The sequence below is a fragment of the Nomascus leucogenys genome, chromosome 3 (assembly GCF_006542625.1).
Source record: "Nomascus leucogenys isolate Asia chromosome 3, Asia_NLE_v1, whole genome shotgun sequence".
Taxonomy (NCBI): Eukaryota; Metazoa; Chordata; class Mammalia; order Primates; family Hylobatidae; genus Nomascus; species Nomascus leucogenys.
In genome coordinates this window covers 107,728,918-107,750,610 of record NC_044383.1, presented here as the reverse complement: position 1 = coordinate 107,750,610, position 21,693 = coordinate 107,728,918, and the positions used below count along the sequence as shown (strand labels likewise).

Genomic DNA, 21,693 nt, shown 5'->3' with positions numbered 1-21,693 from the left:
CCCAACACTTTGGGAGCCTGAGGTGGGCGGATCACGAGGTCAGGAGTTCCAGACCAGCCTGGCCAACATGGTGAAACCCCATCTCTACTAAAAATACAAAAATTAGCCAGGTGCGGTGGTGGTGTCTGTAATCCCAGCTATTCGGGAGGGTGAGGCAGGAGAATTGCTTGAACCCGGGAGGCAGGGGTTGCAGTGAGACGAGATCGCGCCACTGCACTCCAGCCTGGGTGACAGAGCAAGATTCCATCTCGGCAGGGGAAACAAATCACACGGAATATAGAGGCTATGTTTATACTAAATTAAAACTTTATTGAATAAAGAACACTCTCCAGAACACATGATCTGATGGACTAGGTCTACATTACATGCAATGAAGCTGAACATGACCGTAGTTTAACATGGAATGTCAAACAAATTAGTAATTTTCATTGTACAAAACTGTTTATGTAGCTGACATGCAAGAAGAAAAGTGTCATACTCAGCATTTTCACCAATCTTCTGTGATGAGTTTTAAAAAAGGCATTTGGAGAAACTGGTAGATGTCTTCAGCATATAGTTCAAATAAATTAGTTATATGTGTACTACTGAATCCTCTTTCAACCTCTCTTGCATTCCAAATAAAATCTTAGTGCAAACATCAAAGTTGCTGGTCACTCCAAAAGACTGTTAAACTCATAATACAAGTTCTTGAATTACTGTGTATTAAGTAGGCAAACCCAAGAATACCAGTTACTGCAAAATTCATTTAGGCACATTTAATAGTCCACTCTAAGCATTTTTTCTAAGTCTCTCACATTAATGACTAAAGCCTGTTTACAGTACTAAAATTCTATCATTCAAGCATCAATGATTACATTTCAGAAAAAGGAAATTCATTTCAGTAATAGCATTACTGCTATATCCTAAAAAAAGGAGAGAAAATAAAGAATCATAATTAACAAAACCAGTATCCATAATAGGATACACGGGGAAAAACATTTTAGGAGAAAAAAAAAGTGTGCTTTACTTGCCACAGCAGGAATTATATAATGTAAACACCATATTGGCCCACACCACAAAAATCCATGAGAAAGGTTCAAATTTGAACACCGTATGTGCATTATTTTCAAATCCGTGTTTGTGAGTTTATACTGTATCTGCTTGTACCAATACATGACAAACAAAACAAACTCTTCCACACACATACAAGTGATTGTTAAATATTAAGCATGGCTTGATTCCCTGACTCTAGCTCAAAAAAAGAAAAAGTTAAGTGACATCCCAACTGTCTTAAAAATGTTACAGAAACCATTAAATGAATGTGAGTGGTAGCTGAGGAATGATGAAAAAGTGATGGTAATGATATGGTGCAAGTGGATGGAAAAAGAATATACGTATTTGCAAACGCATGGAAAATCTTATTCTGTGGGCCTTGTCTGAATTTTAAACTGATACCAAGAATAAAAAAATATAGTAGCACAAGTCCATTGACACCTGGAGGGTCAGGCCTAGAAAGCTTACCTTCAAAGTGCAAATTTTAACAATGGAATGTTTTAGCAGGGACTTAAGGACAATCCTCTGTCTTTTTCTTGTTGAGAAGACCTAAGATGTTCAGGAAGTATTTATTCCTGGCCAGAATTATTTCAGTTTCTTGGTAAAACAAAAATATTTAGCCACAATTACCACCCACTCATTCACATACACAGAACCATTCTTACGGGTGTTTGCGGGGAGAAAAAGCCCTTATCTATGTATCACCTAATGGAACTCTTATTTATAATCTAAGTTCTTTGAATCCACTACTTTAAATACCAACATGCACCTCTCTTATCCCCTCCCTCTCCACCCATCTACCCCATACACCCCCAGTGAACCTAGGTATTCTAATGTCTTTGTGTTTTCTAAGCCTCATGAATAAGGCTGTTGAGTACCACCTCCACCGGATCAAAATTAACACCTGGTGCACTTTCTACAGCACCTTTTTTCTTCTCCACAATTGAGTGGAATCTTGATGCTTTCAAGCCTGTATCTAGATCTCCAGGTCATCAGGCCGAGGTCTGCTGCTGGCACGACTGCTGGCTCTACTTGAAGGTCGCTGGTCCACAATGGCTAGTGGCTGTAGTTCATGTCCAGCAGCTAGTTTTTTAGAATTCTGGTTATCATCGGGGAAATCAAAAGGCTGTGCATGGGAGTTAGAGATGGTGCTTCCCGCCTGCCCCATTCGATTTTGTTCTGCGCTGTAATTAGCCCAGTTTTGCTCACTTGCTTGCTTGTTGTAATTGCGGCAAGAAGAATTGTTTCTGTCGCCAGTAACCAGCTTGTACCCAGGAGGAGACATAGGCGAGAGGGGAGCGGTTGGTGAGGAGCAGCCATTGAAATAAGCATATTTTTGAGACCCACAGTCTTTGGCGGGGCTCAGCGGGCCACTGGGCGCATGGTAAGGGTCGCTCTTTCCCTTAACCCGATCCTTAACGCCCTTAAAGAAAACATAGAAGAGTTCAATGATATTCAAGGCCAGGGACACCAAGGACACCACCAGCATGAAGATGATGAAGATGGTTTTCTCCGTGGGGCGAGAGAGGAAACAGTCCACCTGATGTGGGCAGGGATCTCTTTTGCAAGTGTAAACAGCACTCAAGCTGAATCCATAGATGTACCACTGGATCAGCAAGAAGGCCACTTCAAAGATAGACTTGAAGAGGATACTGATGATGTAGGTTCGCAGCAACCCCCCTCGCATTTTCACCTTACCATGCTCTTCAATACCATACTTGAACTTCTTTATCTCAATCTGCTTCAAGTGCATGTCCACATTGGCACCATCAGTTTGGGCAACCTTGAGTTCCTCCTCTTTCTTGTTCAGTTTCTCTTCCTTTCGCATCACATAGAACACATGAGCCAGGTACAAGAGTGTGGGTACAGACACAAATATGATCTGCAGGACCCAGAAGCGCACATGAGAGATTGGGAAAGACTTGTCGTAGCAGACGTTTTCACAACCAGGTTGCTGAGTGTTACAACGAAAGGCAGACTGCTCATCTCCCCAGGCTGACTCAACCGCTGTCCCCAGCAGCAGGATTCGGAAAATGAAAAGTACTGACAGCCACACCTTCCCTCCAGCAGTTGAGTAGGCTTGAACCTTGTCAAGGAGTTTGCCTAAGGCGCTCCAGTCACCCATGTTGCCTGGGCACCACCTGAAAGAAACAAAGAGACAATTCAAGGATCAGAGATTGCAAATTAGTAGTTTAACATTTAGTAACCTTTCAGCTCATAGTCAAAATACTACCAACGGTTTCATATATTTCTAACATTCTTTCACAAAAAACCAAGTGCAAACTCTTCCTGTCCCATTTTCGCCAAAGAAGAAAAGATCTAACAAGTGTTTTGTTTTGTTTGTTGAGATAAAGTAAGTCTTAGAAGCAACAGATGATGAGTTGCAATCTTTAACCTGGGAAGGTGTATTGCTTGCTCAACCACTGCCTTGCCATGTGACTTGAGAGGCCACCTGTGCTAAGCCTCTGCTCCTTTTATTTGTCTGATAAATGAGGACAGTTTTTGCCTGGTAGGTCTGTGTTTGCTAAGCAAAATCCTGATGTGTGTTATTCAAAGCACAGGTATCAAGAATCCAGGTAAGAACACCTATGAACACACATCCATAACGTTCTTTCCAAAACTTTAATGCTATTATATATCATTTTATTACTAATTTCACTCTGAAAGATTTTTTTTTTTTAAGATGGAGTTTCGCTCTTGTTGCCCAGGCTGGAGTGCAATGGCACGATCCCAGCTCACCGCAACTTCCGCCTCTTAGGTTCCAGCGATTCTCCTGCCTCAGCCTCCCGAGTAGCTGGGATTACAGGCATGTGCCATCATGCCTGGCTAATTTTGTATTTTTAGTAGAGATGGGGTTTCTCCATGTTGGTCAGGCTGGTCTCGAACTCCTGACCTCAGGTGATCCACCTACCTCAGCCTCCCAAAGTGCTGGGATTACAGGTGTGAGCCACCACGCCCGGCCTCTGGAAGATTTTTCAATGGTATATCAAGTGTAATTTGTGCATATCCTATATTATTGTCATTAACACTTTTCTGTTTCTTTTTTTAGAGACAGGATTTCACTATGTTGGTGGGCTCAAGCAATCCTCCTGCCTTAGCCTCCCAAGCAATGGTGACTATTTTTTTCTTAAGCAGTGACTTATGTAGCTCAGAAGTCAGCCTTCTGTCCAGAGAAAACGTAGGCTATATGGAAATATACTCTTGCTACAATGTGTCATTATATGTAGTAACCTACTTTCAAAAACAAAGACTAAATACACATCACACTTCAAGTAAAAAGTTCATTTTGTCTCAATACTACTTACAGCCTTATTAAAAAACAAACAAACAAAACCTACTTCAGGGTGTTTTCTCCAGCCAGAAAAGATTGGTTTTCATCTTTTCATTGTTGTATACTTTAAAGTTCCCTTACTGGGCTTTGGACCCTCAGGCTGTACATCCCATTTAATTTCTTATCAATATCTAGCTATCTAAAGTCTATGCCTTCTCCATTACTGAGTAAAAAGATCTGGCCAGGCGTGGTGGCTCACGCCTATAATCCACTCACGCCTATAAGCACTTTGGGAGGCGGGCGGATCATGAGGTCAGGAGATTCAGACCATCCTGGCTAACATGATGAAACCCCGGTCTCTACAAAAAATACAAGAAATTAGCCAGGCGTGGTGGCGGGAGCCTGTAGTCCCAGCTACTGGGGAGGCTAAGGCAGGAGAATCGCTTAAACCCGGGAGGTGGAGCTTGCAGAGATCACGCCACTGCACTCCAGCCTGGGTGACAAAAGAGACTCTGTCTCAATAAAAAGATGTAAGTCAGTAGAAACCAACAAGAATCCCCAAAGTTGTCTAGTTCAGTTTATGTTTCTAATTGCCGATTATCCATTTAGCTGATAAAAATTGATGTTCTCAGAGGTTCTCAGGGTATAGGAAATATTTAGCTATAGATAGAGCCAGAAGAAGACTCACAATCCCCAGGCAAGTCTTTTCAATGCCTCACACTGGTTTTAGAAGTATAGTAAGGCTGCGCTAAAGCTAGAAATGCTTCCACGCTTTGATATATACAACCTTAGCCAGGGTGAAAGCTGGGAAGAAGTGAGTAACATGATGTGGCAGGCATAGGGAATATAGGCTAATTTTCAGCAGATAGTAGTAATTGGAGGGTTTAGAAAAGGACAAATTAGTCAAAGATTGTTTAATAATTAAAAACAAACAAAGCTAAGACTTTGCAGGAGCTTAGTAATGAATTCTGAATAGATTATCTAAAGGTAGGATTATTTAGGCTTCTTAGAAATACGTTCACTATCTGAATATAAAGGAGTTTCTCATCTGGTGTTGAACTATGAGCTGTATCTCCTTGTAGAAAGTAAATGAAATCCAGGGGAGTCTTCTTCCCCAGCAAGCAACATTACATTTCTGTCTAATGACTGCGTCTCCTGGTCATAGAGAACAAGAAAAAATGAAATGGGCACCTGACCTGGGATTTCCTGGACCGAACAAAGAAGAGATGGCTGAGGCATAAAGCTAAACTATGCACCAGCTAGATGGTACCATGGCATCATGGGTACCTTTGATGACAGCCCAGGGACTGGTGCCAAAGAATGCTGAGTAAGAGTGGGAGGTGGGTGTGAAGTCCACAGAAATAACGCTCCCCAGTGGTCATAAAAAAGGGAGCTTCCCTTTTACTTAGGAAGGGTCATTTTAGATTCTGAAGTGACAAGTTAGAAAGTGAAATTGATGTATGAAAACAGCATCAATTTAAAACAGCAGTCAAGTAAGAACAAAGGCTTGAAAGGCTGACAAAGACAGTTGAATAGCCAAGGAAAAGCTTGAAGTGAGGGAGTAATTTAGCCGTGATGGACAGTTTGATGGTGAGAGAATATGAAAGAAAAAAAAAACCTATAATTTAGCAGAAAATACTAGACTGGAAATGAAGTACAGTCCATGAGGGTCAGACAAACAATTTTTGGAGCTATATCAATAGACAGTTTCTATGTGATGATGTGTAAAATTGGCCCTAATTCTGTTTGTAAAAAATTACAATATTTTGCCAGTGTCATCTGCTTTTGCTCAGATATTTCAATTGCTAGGGGAAAAATAACAAAAACAATCAAGTATAAAAAGATAAACTGTTTGCATAAACTCATCACATTCATGCAATGATAGAGCTGAAGACAAACCTATCATATCTAGAAATATGACCAGGCACAACAGAAGTTATTTTAGCTAGGATTTCATCATTACTCAAAGTAAAATATGATTGTGTAGATGCTTATAGTAATTCATCACTAAGTTTATTTACATTCTATAAAAAACATTTCATATGATACATGACTTTCATATAATTTTGAGATTCTACAAAAATAGTCCACAGTTCCATAGTATGTGAACTAAGTCATCAGGCAGCCCTTTAGTAGTTCTTTTTTAATACTCTAGCAACTTAATTGCAAAGTTGTGTCTTCCTTAAGCACCCATGCAGTTGTTATTTGCATTAATGAGTTATACTCCTTCATCTTAATAAGATATGAATTATCGAATTGGACACCTAGTATCCTGTAACACGTAGCTACCTGTCAATCACCACTATCATAGATACCATCAAATAATGTTTAATGTGACAGCCGCCCAAAAAGAGGTAACAAAAATTGTTCCCTTTTTTTTGGTAGTTGCTCACATTGCCATGAATCAAATTTTGGCAACTGGTTGTTCCTCCCTGCTGTACCTTCCCAAACTGGTTTAATATCTTCATTTTTCCAAGTCTTGTATGGTAAGTTAATATCCTCTTATAATAAAAGGGCATAATTATATGTTTACAGAATCCCTGGCATTGATCTACAGACTATAAACTGCACTTTTATTCACCATGGGGAGAGAGGTATATTTCTTATTTAATACATGAGAAGACCAACGCAGCTGGACATATCACATATATTCATGCCTTCACCTCTAGGATACTGAGCTGGTGCTTTATATATGTAGACCAAGGTCTGTCTAAGAGGAGTTGTGCAAAGTTCTTGTTAAGAGCAGAGTCTTAGCAGCTGGACCACACTTTTTGCCGTCTATGCATCATGTTAGATTACATTTCCATTGCTCTTCATGGCCCCCTAGACTGGATGGATGCCCAAAGCTACAGGCACTAAGTGTGACCAGCCTAAGGCCCCTCTGGCCCCTTTCCTGAACTGCATCACAGTCACTTGGCAGCATTTGTTAAAAACATACATTCCTGGTCTTCACCAGTCTGAATGAATCTGAATTTCTGGAGGTGGGGCCTAGGAAGTAAGGTTTTTTTGGTTTTTGTTACTATTCTTGACATTTCTGGCCCTTTCTTGTTCAAAATATTTAGGAGTGGGAGAAATGTCAGGAAAGCAGAAGGAACAGTCTAAAAAATCCAAGGGGCTGAGTACGAGGCGCAGCAGATCTCTGGGCACCCAGCATTGAGAACAGCCTTGGCTCCACAGCCGCTTGTGACTCCTTACATCTCCATCTGCAGCTCCCTGAGAGCAGAAGAACTTAAACGCTTTAATTCAAATGAAATCTCTTAAAAATAAAGCTTTGATTTTAAATTACATTTGACTATGTCTTTTGCTAGAAACAAATCACGGTGCCGAAGTTGCAGTTAAGTCTTTCCATGCCATTAATATACTAATAGTTATTAGAATTAAGTATTTTAGTATCAACTTTAAATATTTTTCTCAAGAAGAGATAAATGTAATGAGAATGGAGAGACTTAAATAAATAAAGGTAAATAGGATTATTGAAAACTAAAGTAAAATTTGATATCCAGCATCTTTTTATGATTGAAAGAAAAGAGAAGGTGAAGGTCTTTAATATCTGAAAGAATAAAATCAGAGTCTAAACCTACATAAGGAAATGTCTATGGAAGTTCCCGATAAAATCATTTAATGGATTTTTTGGGAGGAAAGGGAAATCATGTGTGTGTCTAATGTACTAACACCCAAAAATATTCATGCCCAAAAACTCAAATGCAAACCCTTCTAATGTTTTCTTTCACTTTTATAATAACCTCTGCCCCTCCAGTAAATGTCATTGAGTGAACTCAGTTGTCTATTCCTCCACACTTACAACAGCCACCCTTAGCTTCATCTCAGCCATCACCAGTTTGCTAGGTTTCATGTCATTAGCCTGGTCACCCTGCTCACCAACCTATACTCCAAGTAATCAGTCAATCTTGAGAAAACAAACCAACAATCAGCTTGGTTTGATGAGCTCTGCTCCATCCACGCAGCTCACATCCTCACTTGTTGCAGGTCTGACCTCATCGGCCAACTTTCCTGACCACCAAGTATGAAATAGCAACATCCTTTCCCCAGTCCTGTCATTTCCTATTCCCTTTGCCCTGGTTTTTAAAAAATTATTATTTTAATAGACTTTCTCTCTACTTGATATAGTAAATATTTGCCTGATTATTATGTACCTCCTTCCATGAGAAGGATTTATTATTTGCCTTCCTCAACTGGAATGTGAACAATACGAGGGAGTTTGCTTTGTTCACTGCTGTATCCCCATTGCTTAAAAGAGTAAGAGATGTGGCTCAAACCTGTAATCTCAGCACTTTGGGAGGCCAAGGTGGGAGGATCATCTGAGGTCAAGAGTTTGAGATCAGCCTGGCCAACACAGTGAAATCCCATCTCTACTAAAAGTACAAAAAAGTAGGCCGGGAGCGGTGGCTCAAGCCTGCAGTCCCAGCACTTCGGAAGGCCGAGGCGGGCGGATCACGAGGTCAGGAGATCGAGACCATTCTGGCTAACACGGTCAAACCCCGTCTCTACTAAAAATAAAAAAAAATACAAAAAAATTAACCGGGCGTGGTGGCGGGCGCCTGCAGTCCCAGCTACTCGGGAGGCTGAGGCAGGAGAATGGCGTGAACCTGGGAGGTGGAGCTTGCAGTGAGCCCAGATCGCGCCACTGCACTCCAGCCTGGGCGACAGAGCGAGACTCCGTCTCAAAGAAAACAACAACAACAACAACAAAGTAGCCAGGCATGGTGGCGGGTGCCTGTAATCCCAGCTACTCTGGAGGCTGAGGCAGGAGAATTGCTTGAACCCGGGAGGCAGAGGCTGCAGTAAGCAGAGATGGCACCACTGCACTCCAGCCTGGGTGACAGAGTGAAACTCCGTCTCAAAAAGAAAAGAAAAGAAAAGAATTAATTAATTCGGGTATATCTACATGTTAAATGAATTAAATGGGGCTTCCACAAAAAAAATAGATATGTGCAAAAAAAAAAACCTCACCAGTTTTTGTTTTTTCTGTCTCTTTGGGATTCTCTTAATTGTAGTTATATCTCAAATTTCTAAAGTTTCAAATTAATTAATTAAAAAGGAAACTTCACAGTAAAAAAGTATTGTCATCATCTCATTCTCATACTGTTAAATTTTCAAGTGACAATTGCTGAAACAGAGAACTGTTTGTTGAAACAACATGCCTTAAATGATTCCTGAGCAGGCAATAGAGCTAAATTAAGAAAAACGGCTCTTTACAACCCCCACTGCTAAATTTGACAGGCTTAAAAAAAAAAAAAAAAAGAAAAAAGGCTTTTTAACAAAGAGCTTCCTGAATTTGTTAAATTAGATTCTAATGAGGGTTAGGATTCTTGTAGAACTGCATCAGGTATCATGGTTGTACATTCAGTTCACTGTTAGGCTGTTGCAGGTTAGGATTTAAAACACAAAACAAAACAAGAAAAAGAAAAAACACAACTGTGTGGTTGTCCCCTAGTTCTACGATGTTCTAACTCCGATTGCACCACACAATTTTATTGTAGCCAAGGACACTATTACAAGAAGAAATAGCCTGTTTAAAATCGTGTTTATTTCCAGAATGATAAATATCGGGGAAGGCTAGGGTTCTGAAGGGGAAGAGCAGCAGTTGATATTAACCCTGGTTAACATAACATCTTTACATTCTGAGTCTATGCAGGCAGTAAAGTGATTAGAATCAAGTACCATGGAAAAGATTCCCAGTTCATCAGATAATATCCAACCTTTACTTCCTTACCTTATTTATACCTAGATGGCCTAACTGTAGTGTATCAAACTTACTGTATGTAATAATCTATTTATAAAGAATTGCACATTTGTGTAGGTATTTGAGGTTGTGAACTGCTTATTTTGGGGGCAGAGGGGAGGACAACAAAAAAAACGCCAACAAGCCTTCCTTCCCCAGCTCTTACCCCTCCTCATCACTGAACTTAATTAGCATCCACTTAACGAGATGAGATGGGGATTGAGGTGTGAGGAACTCCATCCAAAGAGAGGATGGTGCATCCCATAAAAGACAATCCTCTCCCTAGTTCAACAGCTACTACTCAATTCTCCCACAAAACGAGTTTCTCAAGATCAGTTTAGGGCTACCAGAGAGAAAACCCTAAGTCAGAAGCTGAGGCTAAAAGCCATGTTCTTCAATTGTGATGTAACTTAATATATTTCTATCAGTTCTTGGCGTTTCCTCTGCCCCTACTCTTAATTCCACCTCCAAATTGACTATTTTTAATGAATAGCCTTGTTGTTTTATAATCATATAAAGACACCCTTAGGGCCCTCACAAGTGTATTGATTAAGACAGTCTATTTATTTCAATGAGAATTTAATAAATAACTCATGCATGTGAAGCTCTTAGTAACAGCTCAGTAAAGTTTGGTTCTTACTCTTTAGACGACCTTTAGATATAGCCCATTTGTTTTTAAATTTTTCATCTTTTCTTTAGCAAAACAGTAACTAAGAAATGATTCTCAAACATACATTTTCTTTTTAAAAAAATTTTTTATAGAGGTGGGGTCTTGCTATGTTGCTCAGGCTGGTTTTAAACTGGCCTCAAGCGATCCTCCCACCTCAGCCTCTCAAGAGCTAGGATTACAGGCATGAGCCATCATGCCCAGCTGACGATAAACATATATTTTTCTTAAAATATTATTTTAAAAGCATAGGGAAATTGGAATGTGAAATTTATGAAATTGTATAAGCCACTGCTATATTTAAAAAAAAGAGCTAACCACAATTTGAAAACAGGTAAAAGACAATCTGTACATACATAGTTAAAAGGTTACTTTAGATGGAGAATTTAGGCAATTATGCTAAGAATTTAAAAAAATATATATTAATCTCCCATGGAAGAGATGCTCTGGGGATTTTTTAAAACTTGCATTATCCATACAGATTACACTAATAATAAACACTAGATAATTACTTTTTCTCTCCAGAGCTGAACTGGTGTGTGCGGATAAGCTCCCACACATCTCTTCAAATAACTGAGAATCCTGAAGATAAGTCAGAACAACAGGAAAGGCGGAGTGGAAGGTATTAATCACTGGTGACTGTCCTATCATTTCCTTCCCTGCGGGTATCATATATAAAGGCTCAAACCAAGCTACACCCCTGGATGTAGAGAAAAGAAAAGAAAGAATGCACCGTGTTTTCCCTCCTTCTCTATGCAGGAATCGGAAACATCTAAGTAACAAAGCAACCTTCAGTATCTGAAAGCACAGCCTTTTATCTGCCTCCTGCGGAGCATCTTTGCAACCATGTTTCCCAAGGAGGGTGAGAGCATTGTTGGTACCACAGCCGCCAAGGGTGAGGAACTCAGTGGCTGGGTTGAGAACCCTCAGAAGGCATTAGAAAAATGTGGAACATGTTTAAACAGTCAAGAAAGTAGGAGCAAAGCACTACCACTGCATTTTCCCAGCAGAGGACAGGTAACCAGTCTACCCTGACTTGGGAAGTACAAAGCACCCCCACACTGGGGGAACATGTTCTAATAATATAGAATCAACATCGCCAGGACGGAATGGAATGTACTGCCTCTGCTTGGTATAATTTCCAGTCAATTCGGCCTACCCAGAAGTAATTAGTCTTCTCCCAAAAGTGTTTTCTGTCTAACTGGCTTATTTCATTCCTGGCGCGGGGAGGGGAAGGGGCGGGGGGAGGCGGAGGGGCGGGGGGAGGCGGGCTCGCTTAATGAAATCTCTGCATTACTAGACGCTTTAATTTCCAGTTATCCTTGCACAAAAGTAAACATTAGGCTTCCTCACAGGGACACTTTTCACCGAGTTCAAATGCGCCCGACTTTCGGAGGGCGATATTCAGTATCTTTCTTGTCGTTACTAACTGGGTCGGGGAAGCAAAAGAAATTCAACCGACTTCCAAATAAAGCCACGCTTCTTTTTACAACATTGTGTAGCTCTCCCCTTCCCACCCCTACTTTGTACCTGGAGAGAAAGAGAAGCACGCCTTTTGGGAGCAAGGAGAGCTTATCGATGAGCGTTATCAGAAACCCCCAGCAAAGGCTGGCTGGGTCACTAAAGGGGCAGGGTGGGCGCAGCGCTGCTCCGACCGCGAGGCGCGCTTCTCCGAAACAGGCTGACTTGCCCCGGACGCGTCATCAGCTTCCCGAGGGTCTCTCCTCCCTGCCCTTTCCCCTTGAGCCGCCCCGCCTCATTCTCGGGAAGTTTCAGGAACTTCCAGGGGAGTTGCAAGTGCAATTTAAGCACAATTCCCAAGGCATTCAGGTTTTCCCAGCAACGCGGAGATAGTGGGATTCAGCAAATTTAAGAGAAAAAAAAAGGCTGGTATGAGAGGGATGGGAAATTAGATTGACAACTTTAATTAAATCAACCATTTGTTCTTCTACCATTTGGCACCCAGCCCATCTCTTCTCCTATCCCTCCCACCCCGCACCCCAGGTTCCTTTGCAGTGACTAACTCGGACCTGAGCTCGATTTGACCTGTAAGGATTTGGGGCAAATGTCCCAAAACCGCGCTGGTTCGGGCAGCGAAGGCGCGGGAAGGAGCCCGGCAGACGCTAAGATGGCAGGAGGCGCCCCGCGCCCGTCCGGCCCACGGCCTCCGCAAAGCTTTCATTTTTATTTGCTTTTCAGCATTCACTGGTGCAAATACTTCCACTGCAGGGTCACGTCAAGAATCTAAACTAATTATTTTAGTCTGTAGATTTACACAGAACAGAAAATCTTTACCGGGCACAAAAATGCATGGCTGCATTTCTGATGAACAAAATGGGTGTTACCAGTACAAGTATTTTAAAAATTGAACCCTTTTAAGCAACGCATTAGCGTTATCTTTGCCCTAGGAGCTCCAACTCCAAAGAACTGCCCCAGAGTTCTGAATTCTGTTACAGGTTCGAGCAGAGGGAAGGTGCGGGGCGGCGGGTGTTGGCGGGGAGAGCTCGCAAAGCGCTGTTTAAGAAAGTTTTTTTTCCTGCTCTTTCTAGGAGCTCCCGTTTTAGGAGACGGTTTTGGGAAAAGCACCCTAGCATACACTGTTTTTTAAACGTCTGATCTCTAATGCTCTGTAACTAACCACCACCCATTCAAGAGATTTCATCTTCTAAACTGCCAACGTGGTCGAGTAAAAGCTGTCTTTCCTGAGGGTCTCAAATCTTTCCATAGCAGTTGCTAACACAAAGTAACAATTTACTGTTGATTTTTAAAGCATAATATTAATACTCTTGAATTTTATACCTTTTTGTTTAATGGGGAAAATTCTAGGAGGGAACCACGTGGAAGTCAAGTAACCACGATGTTTTAACAAAGCACTTTGTCACAAAAGAAGTTGGCTTTGCAAAGCTATAGAACATCAATCAAGATTTCCATATGAAAAAAGCACTTTATTCTATGAAGTGTAGAATACTATAGGAAGCACGCTAAGCAAATTTGCACTTTGATTTTTGCGATGTAGCCAGTCAAATCCCCCAACCCAGGCGCCTAACCGCCCCCACCTCCACCCAACAAATGATAGCACCTAGACTCTTACTGATTACAAAAATAAATAAATAAATAAAATGATACTCTAAAATGAAAAACCAAACATCCAGTAAACTAATCCTTTACTCTAATCGGAATGGTTTGAACCTTGTTACCTGTTGCAATGTTAATAGAAACTTTTTTAACAGTCAAAATATATATTTGGTACAATAAATTTTAACTTTAAAACTATAGAAACACTTTCAAATCCATCAATCCATTTACAGTATCATAATTCAAAATTACATTTAACACATTTTAAAACTTTAGAAAAGTTTTACTTGTAGAAAAAGAAACTAATAGGTAACGTGTTCTCATTTTTGAAAAACTTACTCTTTTGCTTAAAAGAAGTGAAGTCACGCCAAGTGATTGAACTCCTTGGAGGATGAAGTAAAATGAAAAGGCAAGTTCAGGCACTCAGACCTGTCTATTTAAAGTTTAAAACTCCGCTGCTGTTTGGTACTTTCCTCACGCCTTCCCCCTAATGAAAGAAAAGTGCTGATACCTCGTAAAAGCTTTTTTGTAACTTGGAGCACAGAGCTTTTAAAAGTTTCAAGCCACTGACTCAACTGGGAGGAGGGGCTAGAAGAAAGGGGAGGGCAAAGGGAAAGGCTGGGAGGAGGTGGGGAGGAGGCTGGTGAATGTGGAAGGGCTGGGGGGAGAAGAGGCAAAGAGCAGGAGCGGGATCAGGATAAAGTTGTAGTTTAAATTGGCTGATGAGGAAAAATAAAATAGCATTAGGGACATGAATGCCTCTACTTGGAGATGCTCCTCACCCATAAGAATCATTGATTATAGTGCTTGCTTCACCAGAAGACCAGGGATAATGGGGAAAAAAGTGTATATTTTTATTATAACATTGTCTAAAATTTTTAAAGTAGCTTACAATAAATAAAAATGGTGGGGAAGCATATAACCAGTTCAAGTTTGTTTCACATTGACCAAGGTGTGTAAAGTTAGAGGTAGGTCGAGTGACCTGTTTGATGATCTAATTCCCTTCCTTTAAATGTAAGTAAGGACAATTAACAAAGGGAATGGTGGAGATGGGAGAGAGACATTTCGAAAATTGATATATATGAAGAAAAGTCCATACCCAACCCATCTTTCAACCCCTTGACTGCTTTGAACTTTTACTTTCTTTCAGTTTAGCAAAAGGCTGTGTGTGTATATATATATTTTTACATATATAGCATGTTTTGTTTGCCTATGAAATCTTGATATCTGACCTCTACCGTATCTCCAGAAAACTAAGAATTTATATTTCAGCCCTATTTATGCCAGGACACTAAAACCCAAATCTGTAGTGAAAAGTGAGGATTTTAAAAATACAGACTGTGGTTGCATTAAGTAGGTTCCCAAACTATTCAGCCCTCCTTAAAATCAGTTCCCCCTCTCAAGCCCACTAGAGAGTTTTCTGCCCAATGACAGTAGAGCTGAGCATGTCATCTTTATGTGCTTCCCTATCCCCTTCCAATGCTCTCCCTCTTCAGAGCTCTGCATTAGGGTTTATAATGGCCTGAATCATGTGGCCTCATTCTTAGAGCAGGCAGCTCCTTTGAGGGCTTCCCAAATGCCATAGCACAGTGTTGTGGTAGGACAATTCCTGATAAACAGGCTTCAGTGATGCTCCTGAGGTTGGACAGGAAATTTCTTGGCCAGTATTCTCTGGAGGCAAAGCAAACTCATCTGGCCTTCCTATTCCTAACACTTTTCTCACTCATGCAAATACCAGAAAAAAGAAGGATGCCAAATATATTCTGGTAGACGCCATTCCCTAATTAAACTTTCACTGAAATGACTAATACAACATCTTTTGAAATGTTGCAGGTTGTTTTTATTTTTTTATTTATTAATGTTTTTCTGAGACAGAGTTTCGCTCTTGTTGCCCAAGCTAGAGTACAATGGCGCAATCTCTTCTCACCGCAACCTCCGCCCTCCAGCTTCAAGCGATTCGATTCTCCTGCCTCAGCCTCCGGGGTAGCTGGGATTACAGACCTCGGCCTCCCAAAGTGCTGGGATTACAGGCGTGAGCCACCGCGCCCTGCCCAAATGTTGCAATTTTAAGGAACAATTTTGCTTTTACTTGTTGGCTATCCTATTTCCAACAGTATATTTTTCTTTAAATTAAGAAAGGGTAAAAACAATCTTCTAAAAGTAGAAATCGTAACCTGACTTTCGAGTCTTCAGGTTCAGCAACCTATAAATGTTGTTTTGATCTTGTATTTATATTGTTCTTTAAATAAATCTATTGTTTTGTCTTAACTAAAAATTATTTCATTGGACTTAGAACACATTCACGAAAATGATTTATTCTTTTTATCGTAAGAAAATACATTTCTTCTTTATAAAAAAGCATGCTTCATTTAATTTACATAGCAATTTATTTTTGTAAAATTATTTATCAGGTACGATTATAAAAAACATTACCATGATGCTAATTCAGAATAAGTTACATGAAAGAAAAGTTGTCACTGTTTTATAATAGGGTTTTTAAAGCAAAAAAAAAATGTGTTTATTTCTGTTATGTTTTGTTAGGTCTATAGATGAATATTGATGTTTAAGTATTTTTTAAATTATTCTTTTCTTTTTAATCTATTACCTATGTGACCAATTGGAAATAGAGCTAAAGAACTTCCTTATAACAAGTTAAATTATTCATGGATATCACTTGAACTATTTTCTGAGCCAAAGGGATTACTCAGCATGAGCCAGAAATTAATTACTTCTCTTAATACATGAACGTACTATGTCTTTTCTTTCTAAAATCATTTTTCCATGATCATTGATACAAGATCTCAACATGATTTCATGAAAATATCATTGATAAGACATTCTGAGGAACCTTCTCTTCTTTTGGGATAATGGCACTGAAATGCAGTGCTTTGAGTAATAATGTGCAGGGGAAACTAGGTTTTGCAAAAGGCCCCACAGTTTTCTCTCATGGACAACTAGCGGGGTCTCTAAATGACAGGTAGCAACTTCTATTATAACTCATACTCTAGCAGTGTTGGTGAGTTATATTTTTATTAATAATAAAATTGTTCAAAAGTATCTCACTTATCTGACCTTAGAAGCTTGTCTCCATTGGAATGTTTTGCAAAAATTGTGGAATAGTTTTTTTTAAAATGTGTTTTTCTCATATTCTCAGAAATGTCAATGCCATTTCTTTAATATAAACACTGACTTCCTAGAACTGTGTCTTCTCTGATTGCCAGACTTTGTCTATGTAGAAGAAATGGATGCAGCCTGATTAGCTGGTCAGGCAACACTGCTCTTTGGAGAACTACAAACAGTTATTTACAGTTTCTGTCTTCTACAGGGCTTCTTTAGGCCAATTCACCTGCCAGGCCTTTGATTCTGTTTTATCCATGTAGCTATATATTTTGAAAAATGCACATTGTTGGCATAATGGAGGGTAAGTTATTTTTCATAATTGTGAGATGTATTTCTTAATTTGAGAACCAACTCCTTTTCTGGATTTTTACCTTTGTTTCAAAATAGGAATTTCTGAAATTTTAAGAAATGAATGGAGTGATTTTTAAGGCCTTTAAATGCCTATCCCACATAAACTCTGATGGATTACTTTCACCTCACTGAGTAGCATAAACATTCAAAAATAATTGGTGGCCCCAGATTAGACTTGTAAGAAGAGTATTGTAATGGGAGAGCAGTAAGCTATAGGAACTTGAAAGGCAATACTAGCAGAAAGAAAGGAAAGGAAGGTAGAATTACCAGAACTTGATGACGGATGAATGGGAAGACAAGGGAGAGGAGGCTTTGGAAACCGAGTTTTGGAGTTTTGATTGGGAAAATATTACTAACACAAAAAAAGGAAGCTCGGGGAGGGACGGACCTACTGAAAGAGATACAAAGATTTGTTTGAAATATTTTTGGTATGAAGAACTGAAATATCTCGATAAAGACAGATGACTGACAATTTAAAACAGGAGCTGTGGAGTTCACTTTAAAATTGTTATGGCAGGGCACAGTGGCTCATGCTTGTAATCCCAGCACTTTGGGTGGCCAAGGTGGGCAGATCACCTGAGGTCAGGCATTCGAGACCAGCCTGGGCAACATGGTGAAACCCTGTCTCTACTAAAAATACAAAAATTAGCTGGGCGTGGTGGCACACACCTGTAGTCCCAGCCTCCTGGGAGGCTGAGGCACGAGAATTGCTTGAACCTGAAAGGTGGAGGTTGCAGTGAGCCAAGATCACACCAATGCACTACAACTGGGCAACAGAGTGAGACTCAGTATCAAAAAAAAAAAAATTGTTATAAGATTTGTGATTGGGCAGGCACAGTGGTTCAACTCTGTAATCCCAGCACTTGGGAGGCTGAGGTGGGATGACAACTTGAACCCAAGAGTTCAAGACCACCCTGGGCAACATAGGGAGACCCTGTATCTACAACAAATAAGGTTATTTAGGCGTGGTGGCATGCCTCTGTAGTCCCAACTACTCAGGAGGCTGAGATGGGAGGATCTGAAAAAAAAAAGATTTGTAATTAGAAGCTACAGGTACAGATGAAATTACTAAGAGATGGGATATAGGCAGTGTACCAAAAAGTGCACAAACAGCCTTGGTGGATTTCCTCATTGAATGCAGACGAAAAGAATGAAAAAAGAGTCAAGGTAACATCCGGGAAAGGGAAGCGTATTTAAAATAGCTACAAGTGGGCTTATTTGTGGGAAAATATTACTTGTGCACTGGAGGAGTAGTTAACTTTGAAAGGACAGCTACTCCTTTAAAAAGAGAATGAATGCAACATAAAGAAAATGTTTTCAGAGAGTATGGGCCACATTAAACTAGGGTTTGAAGGTATTTTCTCAAAGTAGGTAAGGTTATCAGCTGGCTGAGATGAAAGTAAGTGAAGAAGAATCAGAAAATTTGCAATCCCTCTGGGGCAATTCAAGGCATTTGTAGAAGAATAGAAAGACTACCTGAGACTAGGCGGGTCTAGGTTGATTTTGTAATGAGATAAGCTGGCATTATCTTACAGATTTCCTTTCCTTAGCATCAGAATAATCCTTTCTATGCAGCAAATTTCCATTTTAACTACTGTTTACCAGACAGCAAGAAAGAAGTAAAAGTTAATTTGGAAGTCAGAAGTTTGCAAGTTTAGAAATGCTCTACCCAAATTGGTAAAACTAGCCAGAAAATGTGTTCTTTATGTGACTATTGGTCAATTACATTTCTTTCAGAGCAGTGAAGATTTCTCATCGTATTACCACTCGTGCTGGTATCCCTTTTTCAAAAGACAAGTTTCTGGGGTCCGTCAATTCGCTTCATAACCCTGAAGTATTCCACTTAACTGAAAACATCTTTCCCATTTACTTAGCATTCTATTATCCTTGAAAAATGTTTAAGGATCAAAGATTGATTTGACCTGTATAAAATTTCAACTCATTTTTGTAGCCCACATTGACCTCCAAGCGAATGTTACTGTAAACCAAACTACACAAAAAGGTATTTGTAAAGGGAAGAATTTGTTTGGTTTGTTTGTTGAATGGGAAAGAAGTCCAGCCAGTGGATAAATATGTCTTTGGCTCCACCTTCTGTGCAGAGTGAAAATGAACATTACAAGGAGAAACTGGTAAATCATTTGCTATTTCATGTTTATTTGTTTAATTTTACCTTTTCAATGAAGCTTGGTTAATTTTTTATGATCACTTGTGAATTCATTCATTCAGTAAATATTTATTATGTCTCAGGGACTATGGTAGACATTAGTATTTTTTAGTTATGCAGTTAATAACAAAGCCAATATCAGAGTTGAACTTCAACTTTAGCCTTTGAGTTTTCTTTAAGGGAATTTTGAAAAAGCAAGCAAACAATGGTAGGAAAACAGAGAACTACTAGTTCGATTCTTTAAAAAAGAAACATGCAGGCCGGGCGCGGTGGCTCATGCCTGTAATACTAGCATTTTGGAAGGCAGAGGAGGGCGCATCACATGGTTGAGAGATGGAGACCATCCTGGCCAACATGGTGAAACCCTATCTCTACTAAAAATACAAAAATTAGCTGGGCGTGGTGGCATGCGCCTGTAGTCCCAGCTACTAGGGAGGCTGAGGCAGGAGAATCGCTTGAACCCGGGAGACAGAGGTTGCAGTGAGCCAAGATCGCGCTGCTGCACTCCAGCCTGGGCGACAGAGCGAGACTCCCTCTCAAAAAAAAAAAAAAAAAAAAAAAATCATCAGAAGCAAGGCTAGAGGTTTGGAATCTGCAACTCTTGATTTTGCTTGTATATTAGTTTTTGTTTATAGGAAGAGAAATAACAGGTCATTTGTACTGATTGACAGTCTACAAATAAATTTTGGCTCTTTATGCTAATAATTTTTTTTTTTTTTTTTTAGACGGAGTTTCGCTCTTGTTGCCCAGGCTGGAGTGCAATGGCATGATCTCGGCTCACTGCAAGCTCTGCCTCCCAGGTTTAAGTGATTCTCCTGCCTCAGCCTCCCCAGTAGCTAGGATTACAGGTGTGTCCCACCACACCCAGCTAATTTTTGTATTTTTAGTGGAGACCAGGGTTTCACTATGTTGACCATGCTAGTCTCCAACTTCTGACCTCATGTGATCCGCCCACCTCGCCCTCCCAAAGTGCTAGGGATTACAGGCGTGAACCACCGTGCCCGGCCTTATGCTAAGAATTTAAATCTTTTGAAGATCATGTAACAAATAAGGAAATATTTCAATATGTTTATTTTAGGGCAAATAAAATGAATATTATTTATTATTTAAAAATCACTTAGCCAAGTACTAACCTCCTCAAGATGACCGCTTGCCATCATTTTATGTTTAGCATTATACTACACAAGGTGGAAACTTGAAAAATATAGAGAACATTTTGCAAGTGGAGGTGATTCCTTATATGCACATTTTTTATGCAGGCTTTATCCAGAATATGAACAAATGTGTAGTTAAAAATAACAAATGCACGAACAAATTATTTACATACTTGTTGAACTGATGCCAAAGAAAAAGAAAAAACTTAGCATTGCTTCAAAAGTCAGCTGAGATAAAAATTCCCAAATGAAATATTTACAATGCTTGGTTATAGCACCACTTACCAAAGTCGTTAAAATGCCTTTCTGTTGTATGTCTAAGTCTGCTTTGGTGCACAGGATGAGGTACCTATGGACAGCTTTATATAGTACATGTCCTTTATAAACACTAACAAATTTAATACCGTTTTCATTTAGGATAGTGTAAACAGCACAATTATCTCTAAGAAATAATGCATCACGACAATTATAAGTTCTATGTGTATTAGAAATATTTCAGCCCTCATAGCTCTAACAATGGCAACATTTAAGAACCCTGTTAGATCTCTAAGAGAGCCTTTTGTTTGTTTGTTATTAATAACTGGAAATGAGTAGTACTGTAGTGTCAGATGGTTACTAATTTAAAAGCGAAGTCCAAATGTAGTAGGCTTGACATGTTTGGAAGATTCTAGTGCTAATCTCATCCAGAAACACCTTCTCAGGTACACCCAGAAATAATGTTTAATTTGGGCACCCTGTGGTCAGTCAAGTTGACACATGAAATAGATCAACACAGTTGCTTATTTATTTATTTATTTATTTATTGAGACGGAGTTCTACTCTGTGTCCCAGGCTGGAGTCCAGTGGCTTGATCTCAGCTCACTGCAACCTCCGTCTCCCGGGTTCAAGAGATTCTCCTGCCTCAGCCTCCCAAGTAGCTGGGACTACAGGCGCCTGCCACTACTCCCGGCTAATTTTTGTATTTTTAGTAGAGATGGCGTTTCACCATATTGGCCAGGCTGGTCTCAAACTCCTGACCTTGTGATCCACCTGCTTTGGCCTCCCAAAGTGCTGGGATTATAGGCATGAGCCACTGCGCCCGGCCCAGTTGCTTATTTAATAAGCAATTATTAGCAA

The 21,693-nt window shown here is 39.9% G+C and overlaps 1 protein-coding gene across 1 annotated transcript; it reads right to left on the bottom strand.

The window, feature by feature from the left end:
* Positions 1-284: 284 nt before the first annotated feature.
* GJA1 (gap junction protein alpha 1) lies at positions 285-14,383 on the bottom strand. Its single transcript, XM_003255637.3, has 2 exons — positions 14,128-14,383; positions 285-3,173 (listed from the first exon to the last, which is right to left on the bottom strand). The coding sequence occupies exon 2, from the start codon at positions 3,155-3,157 to the stop codon at positions 2,009-2,011; it is 1,149 nt and encodes a 382-aa protein (XP_003255685.1). The 5' UTR covers positions 3,158-3,173; positions 14,128-14,383; the 3' UTR covers positions 285-2,008.
* Positions 14,384-21,693: the final 7,310 nt, after the last annotated feature.

Coding starts and splice junctions, on each gene's coding strand:
- GJA1 (XM_003255637.3), bottom strand. CDS start 3,157: ATGGGTGACTGGAGCGCCTTAGGCAAACTCCTTGACAAGGTTCAAGCC.